Here is a 10605-nt window from a genome sequence, read left to right as displayed (position 1 = left end):
CCGACGATCGAAAAGTTGGTGGAGGTTCAAACGTTCGCCCATGCTCCCGGTCCATGCTGAAAAAATGGTGTGGAGAGACCTGATTTTCACAAGCCCACTTTGACCATGGTACCAGCCATGCCAAGATAGATCGTCCGAACACTATACCCATGCAGTCGAGCTACATGCACTTGTCTGGTTCGATTGTTCAGTGGCTCTTTCTAAGAGGCGGGGAATGTAAATAGAAAACATCCCACGAGGAAGGAATCAAGTGGGACCGAGAGATCATTGCTCATTCGGTGGTTGCCCTCCCCCCCTAATAAGTAATCCCTCTGCAAAGTAATATAAGAGCGTTTAGATCACTATAAAAGGGAGTACCTACCAAGAATTGGGCCAGTTAGTCTTTTCATAGAAAAAAAATACCCTTTCCAGGTTTAATGATCAAACATCATCTAGATAATGACAACGTACCGAGTAGGCCCTACATCTATCGGGGAGCTCACATCCTCACAAGAGCGAGGCACATACTCTCGTGTCTATATCACGAGATCTCGAACAAGAGCCACGTGTGACGTCTACCGTGGGGTCTCAAACGGCAACCCCGCGTGTCTATCTGTTGACATCAAGACAACTGCCAGCGATGCTCTTGTCCATTTTCAACGTCACCTTTTCCCGCCCGCCTTCCCTCGGCGGGAAGAAAGATACATGTCTATTTGGATCGGCGCCCACGCCAACCCCACAAACTCGGGCGCGCCAATAATTTGACGAAGGAATTTACATCATCGGTTTCACCGACACACGTGGCGTAAAAGCTGAACCAACTACTGAAAAGTCGGCGGAGGTCCACGTGCACCGATGCCGAAAATTGATAGGGCAGCTCCAGACAGCATTCCAAACAAACCCTACATAGTGGCAACATCACACGAAAAATGTTGAGATCAGCCTCTCCCGCTCCCTCTTTTCATCAAAAGGAAAACGGCGGAAACGAAATTTGAAATCGGCGCCCGACGGTGATACTCCTATATCGCAGCGAATCCAGGAGGGATCGAGTCGGCGTGTCCGTCCGTTTGGAAGGCTGCCTGCAAGCAGGTTACGACTTGCCTTTACTGGCCGTGGTGGCATACTGGCACGGGAGGAGAGCCACCGCTGTGCTGTAGAGGCGGCCAGCGCAGCACAGGCACCGCCCCAGTTAAAACGCGGGGAGAGAGCGGGTGACGGCCGTGCCACTCGTGTTGACCCACCCCACCCCACCCCACCCCCCGCCCCTGCCCCCGCACCCCACGTCAAAACCAAGGCGGCGGCAGCGGGGTGGGAGAGCGGGGAGCACCGACCGACACCGGCCGACAGCGCGGGCTGCATGCGGAGCTGAGGCGAGGCGAGGCGAGGCGGGGAGAGATCCGGCGCGGGTGCCACCGCCGGCCGGCCGCGGGAGATCTGGTTGGTGGCGCCGCCGGGATAAGGGAGAGGCCGCGGAGGCGGCGAGGGGAGAGCAGCCGAAGCGAGAGGAGATCTCTCTCGTCCCTCTTCTCGCTCGATGGAGACCGGGGGTAGCAAGCGGGAAGGAGACTGCCCCGGGCAGGAAAGGTGAGCGTCGGAACCACCCTCTCCACCTCCACCTCTATCCCCGCCGCGTTTCTCTCGAATCTATGGGCATTGCTGAGGCGGCGGCGGCGCGCCGTCGCCGCGACATGGAATTTGCGCGTGCTTCCGCGGTTGGTCGGTACTGTGAAACATGCCCATCTAAAGCAGCTATCCGCTGCTCGTTTCCTGTTACCGCGGCGCGTGTCGGACTAGTCGTAGGTCGGCGGTGGTCGCCCTAGGTCGGCGGCTGCCCTTCAGTTCGGTTCACCGGGTTTCCGCCGGCTATAGAATTATGGTTTCCTCCGCCTTCTCGGTCGGTGATTGGAGTTCGCCGAGATTTAGAGCGGTGCGTGGCGAACTGTCGGTGTTAGGTCGGGTGAGGCGGCGCCGTCCTCTGAATTGGATGCAGAAGTTCCCCATGCGGCGCCATGCCCATGGCGGTGGTCCGGGGTTGCCCATGCCATGGCGGTACGATTGCTGGTGCACAGCATCATAAAAATATATCTTCGGGGCTCGATTGCGGTTGGTACCCAACCCGAGTGATAATAATCTCCTTGACTTTTTTCCACCAAGGAAACAAGGATAGCCCTGCTTTGGTTTGTTTTAGATTTATACGACTTTTTTTTCTCTGAGAAAGATTTATATGACTCTGACTGCTTATGTTTTTTGTTTCAACGTGGTTTCACCTTGTGATATGGATTGCCTTGATGAACAGGAAGAAGAAAGTGCGCAGGAGAAGCACTGGTCCTGATTCGGTTGCTGAAACCATCAAGAAGTGGAAGGAGGAAAACCAGAAGCTCCTGCAAGAGAATGGATCCCGGAAAGCACCGGCCAAGGGTTCCAAGAAAGGGTGCATGGCAGGGAAAGGAGGTCCAGAGAATTCAAACTGCGCTTACCGCGGTGTGAGGCAGAGGACGTGGGGCAAATGGGTTGCTGAGATCCGTGAGCCCAACCGTGGCAACCGGCTGTGGCTTGGTTCATTCCCTACCGCAGTCGAAGCTGCACGTGCATATGATGATGCGGCAAGGGCAATGTATGGCGCCAAAGCACGTGTCAACTTCTCAGAGCAGTCCCCAGATGCCAGCTCTGGTTGCACGCTGGCACCTCCATTGCTGATGTCTAATGGGGCAACTGCCGCATCACATCCTTCTGATGGGAAGGATGAGTCTGAGTCTGCAGGGACCGTGGCACATAAGGTGAAAAAAGAAGTGAGCAATGATTTGAGAAGTACCCATGAGGAGCACAAGACCCTGGAAGTATCCCAACCAAAAGGGAAGGCTTTACATAAAGAAGCGAATGTAAGTTATGATTACTTCAACGTCGAGGAAGTTCTTGACATGATAATTGTGGAATTGAGTGCTGATGTAAAAATGGAAGCACATGAAGAGTACCAAGATGGTGATGATGGGTTTAGTCTTTTCTCATATTAGGGTTTTAGCTATGAGGGTTGTAGTCATGCGGAGCAATAGGGATAACTTTCATTCTAGCTGCTAGGAAATACTTCAAATTATCTGCAACCCGAAGCTTTGTAGTCACTTATGGTTTTCATCTTACTGGAGAGAATAGCTTTATACCATAAGTCAACGGGTACAAGAAGTTGTCCTGTGCGTTGAGTTCATGTACTATGGTAAAAGTTGAGTCCATATTTAATGAGCTTACTCTGTTGATATCTTGTCTTATTTGTTTGGCTGAACTCGAGTTAGCTCTTGAAAATGGCTGGTAGGAACTCGGGATAGCGCTTAGGGTTGGCATTAAATTGAGGCATATTAGGAAGTCATATTTCTGCAGGTGTTACTATATATTGAATTACTGTAGAAAGTTCAGTAAACTGTTAGTAGTTAGTAGCATTCCACTACTACTGCCATTCAATCATTGGAAGTAGTACATAATTGTTATGGAACTTTGCAACGAAAAGTTGCATGCACGCTGCATTCAAGCCGTCGTGTCTTACTGTAAGAGGTCCTTTGTGTGTTAAGCCAGTAGGTTAATCAAATCTCGACTGGGATATCCAGTCCATAGTCATTCTGAGTGCTTCACGGCAGACCTTTCATCAGAAATTGTCTCTGTGCACATCGCGGACAAACATGACGCCATCCTGTTTGGTGAATGGACGGTACACATTTGAGTACCTGTCATGGAATCTGCAGGAAGCAGCCAAAGCTTGGAAGGCTATAGCGGCACTGCAGCAGCCGCTACACAGCAGTCAGTGCCCTTGTCCTCTAGGACCATTTAAAAACAATGGTAAAGACTAACTTCTTTCTTGTCGATCGTTGCAGGTGCAGCCACACAAACTTACTGATCTGTGCCCACAAAACAGAGTGGCTGAAAGCAGCCTCGCAGTGGAAGACAGAGGTCAATCCACTGGCCATACAAGGTGCTTTATTCGTCACTGTGTTGCTGTTTATTTGATATTGACCATGCACTTGAAATACATGTTTATTCTGTGTTAACCTTATTTTGCAGACAAAGTAGTTCATCATCGTTAAGAAGTGAGCCGATTCCAACTATTTATTCCGAACAGGTATCACTCTGAAGTATAATATAGTTAGACGTTGTTTCCTTCAGCAACTTCCAACTTACATCTGCTCCCTTGTCCCCTATCCTTTATTCACCATGTGCTCTCTCATTTTTATGCATCAACGTGAGTTGGGTTCATGGTTGTGTGTTGTGTCCATTCTCTGGCGTGTAGAGACCGGAGATGTATCCCCATTGTCCAAAAATGGAAGTGGGGTTTTACATTTTCTATCATAATACTATTTCGATGTTGTGTTAGCACAAGAGCATGCTTGGAGATGGCGGACCCATTAGCATTCAGAAAGAACATCCAGCTTCGAGACAATTAAAGGTGATCCTGTCTGGTGAAACATTACCCTGTTTTATATACGTTTGAGGCTGATGAACTTAAAAAGAAATACGAGAACAACCGTGAAGCACCAAAGCAGCCATCTACTTCCACAAAAACAAAGGCGTAACAGGACATAGTAACTTTTGTGATATATGCTGTTACTCTTTGTAAGTTTTTAGTTTTATAGTTCATTATGTGAATTACATCTTCGTGATATGCTATAAGTGATAAGTCCACTTTACAACCAACTAACCAGATGGTTTAATGTACCCCCTGAACTACCAAACCGGAAAGCAGAACAAAATCTGACACCAAAACCTTCTGGTGAGCACACAACGGACATGCTGGTGCTCAAGTGGATGCCACATCAGCTCTGACTAGTCAAATACTCAAATTGGATTTCAAGTCACGCAGAACCACCAACCAATCATTTTAGGGCGGTAATTTAACTGATATCGACAGTTCGAGGTTGTATTCTAACCGGTTATCGAGTTGAGGGGGAGTGGGGGGGGGGATAAGTTAACGTTGGTTTAAAGTGGAAATAGATGGCTGCTTTGTGTTACCTACATGTGGTTAGTTGGGGGTTGTAAAGTGGACTTAATCTCTATGCTATAAAGCATAACCATTATGGTATTTGTGTTACCTACATGTTAGTATGTCATCTTGTGATAATTAGATTCCATGCCTGTTTAAGATGTGGTTGTACTAGTCATTGGAACTTTAAAAACATAAAATTAGTGTAACTGGTCTGCTAACTGCTAAGTACATTCACTGCACCATATTTTTTCTTTCACACGTGAATTCCTCGTATCGTTGTTGAATTATCACAACATTGACTGATGCATGTTTGTGAGTCCGTTCTTACTCTGTTTGTTATGTATGTGTGGTGAAGACTGATGCATGTTTGTGGAACTGCCCTTTTTTTCTCCTTAACACAATCTGTAAAATAAGACTAATGTTTTTTGTACATATAATTACTGGACTTTACAGGTTAAGCAATGCCCGGTTCAGAAACTTCAGAGACTGCCAGATGGGTACCATCCTGATTTTGACAATGACCATTTATATTCTGCCAACAAGCTCCTGGAGTCCTGGTCTAAATCTCATGGCTCTGTTCTTGTTGATGATAAGGTAGGAACTACTTTCAGTCTTACACAAAAAGGTACTTCTGACAAAAGAAGAGGCTTTGTTCTTCTTTCTGAGCTTTCCACCTGAATTCTTGTTTTGTAGTTCTAGAAATCCCCTAAAATAAGTAGTTTCAGAAATTTGCATGGTGAGATGTACAATCTTACACAAAAAATGGCAGCCACACTTTTCCCAACTTTTGCAACTCTGTAGCTTCATTCTTTTCACTTCTGTGGCAAGCCACACATTTCCTAAGTTGAGCTGTGGCAAATTTTACCCAAAACGAACAGTTTTTAATTCATTTATCAACGCTATCATGCAGGAACATATATTAAAGACCATCTTATTCTCAATGGTTGTGTTGGCTGATGCTCGCCAACCTTTTCTGATTGTCACTACTACTGCTTCTCTCTCCTTATGGGAGGTTCAGTTCAATAAATTAGCACCACATATCAATGTTGTTGTGCATGATGGGCGGGCAGACATGCTCAAGTTGATTCAAGCTCAGGAGTTCAACGAGAATGGAAGCCACATAACGTCACAAGTTCTCTTATCCCATCCTGAGGCTATCTTAGAGGCAAGTCCTAAGAGTCCTCTGTTGTTCTTAGCACAATTAGTAGTGCTGCTTACACATTAAGACCGTAGAAATTGCACCTTCATATCATATTCTTGTTGTCATTACTGGTCCTCTAGGCTGTAGCTCATCTTTTAAGTTTATGTTTCCATTTAATTGTGATCTCTCTGCCCCATAACACAGGACATTGAGCCTATTGCACGTATTGGTTGGGAGGCAATCATAGTTGATTATTATCAACACTTGGCTCTAAAATATCTGGAACAGCTGAAGCAACTTTGTACTGGTTTTAGAGTGTTGCTTGTGAGCTCCCCAATTGAGGTACTTATCAACAGCTCTGCTCTGTATGGTTGTTTCTGTACTGCAAACAAGCCTTGCCAAATCTTGCTGTTTTGCAGGATATCCCTGAGTACATGGACATGCTAGCTTTCCTTAAATCAGGACAGAAAGATAATAGTGGCTATGTTGACACTGCTGATGCCCTTGAGATGTTAAAAAGAAGATTTGCACATCATATTGCATATGAGCGCAAAGAAGATTCTTCAAAATTTCTAGAGCACTGGGTTCCTGCTTACATTTCACAAGTGCAGCTAGGTGTCTATTGTTCCATTCTGCTTTCAAATTCATCTGTCCTCCAGTCTAGGAAGAAAGCTAATAGTGTTGAAGCTCTTCGGGACATTCTCTTGTCTCTCTCAAAGGTTAGCTTTGCAACGATTCATGCTTGCATGGCAATAAATAGACAACCTTTATGCTATCTACATTGCTACCTTTTTCTGTGAAGGTACCGTATTGACACTGTCACTAACTTTGATCTGTTATTATCGTTATGTAACAGTGCTGTAATCACCCTTACCTCCGTGAATGTCTGGAAGCTTCACCTGTCAACAATCCTGATATGACTGAAACAGTAGATATTGGAGTGCATGCAAGCGGCAAGCTACTACTTCTTGACAAAATGCTTAAAGAGATCAGCAACAGGAGGTTGAGAGTCATTGTTCTTTTTCAGGTGAGATACTCAAGCACTGCCCTCCTTTACTTATGTCCTATATGATGGGCGATTCTTTGGCAAGAATAATGTATACAATCAATTCAAAAAGAAAAAGAAAAGAATAATGTACACAATATCTGACCTCCCTATTTATTTTATGTGATACACACTTGAATGGTTTCCTCTCGCTGTGTATAGGCACTCTTTACATACTGGTGTGAACTTGACCCCTTAAGTATCTGTCAATGTTCTCATTTCTTTTTTGAATTATTCTCTTGATGTTCATCTTTAATCTGCGACTTCAATGACAAACCTTATTTTCTCTGAGCTCATTGTGCTTTTAATACTTTTTTTGTACTATGGCAGTCTGGTGGAGCAGGTGCAAACCCAATGGGTGACATTCTGGAAGGTGTTGTGTGTCATAGATTTGGCCCTGAGTCTTATGAACGTGTCAAATGTGGTGCGGTGATGTCAAGTAAACAGGCGGCAATTGATATGTTCAATGACAAGACCAAGGGGAGATTTGTTTTACTGATTGAAAGTCGTGCATGCCTCCCAAGCATTAAGCTACTATCAGTTGATGCAGTCATCATATATAGCAGCGTCTGGAACCCATCTAATGACCTGAAAGCTCTTCAAAGAATCAACATAGAGTCACAACTTAAGTATGTGAGCATTTTCCGATTGTATACTCCTTTCACAGTTGAGGAGAACAGCTTTGTGCTTGCAAAGCAGGGCAGGCTTATTGATAATAACATCCAGGATGTAATGCACACTTCAAGCCATTCCTTACTCAGTTGGGGTGCACAATTTCTCTTCACCAGATTTGATGAGCTTATGCAAGATAGGTATTTAAGCAAGCATTCTGAAAGGGGCACCAGTTTTATGGATGAAGTGATATTAGAGTTCGTAACAAAATTACCCACAAATACAGAAGACAGCTCCAAAATAAACAGTGTGTACATATCGAAAGCTAATATGAGTGGGGAGTTTTATTCAAGAAGCATTACTGTAATTGGTGAAAAGGAGGGAATGTCTATGCTGGATGGGGATCCATCTGTATTTTGGTTAAATTTACTGGATGGAAAATCTCCTTGTTGGAGCTATATATCTGAGCTAACACAGTCAATCAATGGAATGCTACAGAACATAGAAGAACCAGCCCAAGTTGCTGCCGAAGAAACTGATGAAGCTACCAATGTGTCAGTCACACAGCAAAGAGAATGTCATGTGTCTGTCACACAGCAAAGAGAATGCCATGTGTCAGTTGATGTATTTCCCAACATGGCTGTGGAGAGAAGAATTGATTTAGTGGATGATGTCTTCTCTTTGAGAGAAAATAATATCATTCATAAGCAACAAGCTGAGATATCAAATTTAGTGACACACTCACAGCATAAACAAATCCTGAGAATTGGAGCAACTCAGATATGTGGATCGAGCATGCATATGCAACAATTGAGAACTCTGCCTGCCCAACAAAGTTTAGCAACCTTGCCCCATCCACCTGCAGAAGCAGTGCCAGCAGGTATTCCTGGCATGGAGGCCACGACATGTTTACAGTCAATGCAGTATCAACCTACAGAGGCAGAATGGGGAGGTATACTGGGCGCATTAGCAGCCCACGGTTCGCAGCCTGAAATGCAACCATCAACCTCAATGCAGGATGTTTTATTTGAAAAGACTGATCTGTCTGGCATGCCTTTGCTAGGAAGTATGAATGCTCGTCAAAGTGTAGAACCTTCATTGGATCTGCACGCAGGAGAAGAACCAGCAGGCACTTTGGGCATGGTGACAACTGATCAGCTGCAGTCTGAAATACAACAATCAGCCACAGTACATGATCGGCCTGCAGAAGCAGAAGGAACAAGTACATTAGGCACCAGGGCACTTCAGAATTTGCACCCTGAAATGCAATCATCAACCGTAATGCATCATGTCCCTCTTGAAAGAGCACACTCTGAAGGCAGGAGCCAAACAGGATTTCAGCGAAATACATCACCTGGTCCTGAGCAGCTCAGCCAACTCCTTTTTTTCGAGGAAGAGCTCAACCAAGTCCTATCTGCTAGTGACCAGCCACAGGAAGATATGTCGAAAATGTACAAACATCACATCAATTTGCTTAGAGAAGCCCATGAACAGAAGGTTTGCATTTAATTTTTTCTATGTTCTACTGTAAATTTGTTAGAGTAAAATGCATTTATGGTACTCAAAACTTGTTCCATGAGCACACTTTGGTTACTGTAGTATTGTGGAACCCTCAATTTATGGTCACTGAAGATGCTCGAAGAGCCCACCTACGGTCAAATGCCGCTCATATCATACGTATGCCAACTCACCGAAATACTTACGGTACCAGAACCAGTGACCGTAGATAGGCCTCTCGAACGTCTTTAGCAACCATAACTTGAGGTTTTCAAAGTACAGTGACTAAAGTGCGCATACAGCTCAAGTTTAAGTACTGTTGATGCATTTTGCTCATTTGCTTATGCTAGTCGTGAGATTTCTCATGTGTTCTTTGGCTTCACATCTATTTTTTGACAGATATCACAACTTCAAATAGAGCGTTACCGGGAAATAGAAAATGTGAACAGAAAGTATTACTCATTACTCCAAAAAGAAGATCCCACTTTACCTCACAGCCAGATGGGACTTGTTGATAGCTACAAGGAAGCTTCTGTAAACAAATCACCAGCTCAAGATTTTCTAGGGGAAGTTGCACCATCATCTGCAGCTCAAGGTATTAACTAATTTTGTTGTTCCCTTTCTTTTTGTGTGATGAAGTATGCAACTAATCTTTACTAGTATCAAGTTACAGATAGTGTTCTGGGAGTTTGGTTTTCCCACTACTACATGGGGGTTATCCAACCATCCAACAGTGTACAATGTTCCAAGATTTGTGTGTATCTTACATTTACAAGCTGCAACTTTAATACCTATAGAGGCAAAGGCACCAGAATTTTATTGAACAAAAATGAAAATGTTTTAGCTGCATCCGAATTCTGTTCTAATTTGTTTAGTTGCATCCGAAATTATATGTGTTTGTAATCTGTTTAATTGTATCCTTCATTATTTTCCTTGTTATCTTTGTTGATGATATTTTTGAAGAACATTTTTGTTCAAGAAATGCTTAGGATGAATTCCATCCGAGATTATATCGATTGCACTCAGTAAGTTCTTGGTCAAGAACATTCTTTTGTGGTGAAACATTTAGAAAGAAGAGTAGTGGTTCCATTCAGATTTTGATTTTTTTTTTCATAATTTTGAGGTGGAACTTAGAAATGGTTTATGATACTAGTACTCCAAATTTGATTCATTCATATGTTCATCCAAATACAAGAAATGAAATGTAAAAAATGTGACGGAAGAACATAGCAACCTCCCTCACCATGGCTCCAACTCTAGCTCCACCGCCTCCGAACTGGCTAGAGTTTGGTGATTCTGGAGGGGTGAGCCTGGAATTGGATGGAATTTATACCGCCGCTTGGTCTGAGCTGCCGTGCGCGCCCGCGG

The 10605-nt window shown here is 44.3% G+C and overlaps 2 protein-coding genes across 2 annotated transcripts in view; both read left to right on the top strand.

Annotated features, from left to right (window-relative positions):
* Positions 1 to 1203: 1203 nt before the first annotated feature.
* Positions 1204 to 3233, top strand: LOC119274982 (dehydration-responsive element-binding protein 2A-like). The gene is made up of 2 exons (XM_037555748.1): positions 1204 to 1563; positions 2276 to 3233. Exons 1-2 carry the CDS (start codon positions 1514 to 1516, stop codon positions 2988 to 2990), a joined length of 765 nt encoding a protein of 254 aa, XP_037411645.1. The 5' UTR covers positions 1204 to 1513; the 3' UTR covers positions 2991 to 3233.
* Positions 3234 to 3812: 579 nt separating this feature from the next.
* The window catches only part of LOC119274981, an 11430-nt gene continuing 4637 nt past the window's right edge, over positions 3813 to 10605 (top strand). Inside the window, exons 1-9 of the mRNA XM_037555747.1 lie at positions 3813 to 3934; positions 4024 to 4081; positions 5396 to 5536; positions 5853 to 6107; positions 6288 to 6425; positions 6503 to 6802; positions 6940 to 7110; positions 7459 to 9237; positions 9637 to 9832. Of these exons, the coding sequence (XP_037411644.1) occupies positions 5883 to 6107; positions 6288 to 6425; positions 6503 to 6802; positions 6940 to 7110; positions 7459 to 9237; positions 9637 to 9832 (2809 nt within the window). The 5' untranslated portion in view covers positions 3813 to 3934; positions 4024 to 4081; positions 5396 to 5536; positions 5853 to 5882. The remainder of the gene's footprint in view (positions 3935 to 4023; positions 4082 to 5395; positions 5537 to 5852; positions 6108 to 6287; positions 6426 to 6502; positions 6803 to 6939; positions 7111 to 7458; positions 9238 to 9636; positions 9833 to 10605) is intronic.

This window comes from Triticum dicoccoides, chromosome 3B, assembly GCF_002162155.2.
Source record: "Triticum dicoccoides isolate Atlit2015 ecotype Zavitan chromosome 3B, WEW_v2.0, whole genome shotgun sequence".
Classification (NCBI taxonomy): domain Eukaryota; kingdom Viridiplantae; phylum Streptophyta; class Magnoliopsida; order Poales; family Poaceae; genus Triticum; species Triticum dicoccoides.
Note: the sequence above shows the minus strand (reverse complement) of the source record. Positions and strands in the feature narration are given on the sequence as shown.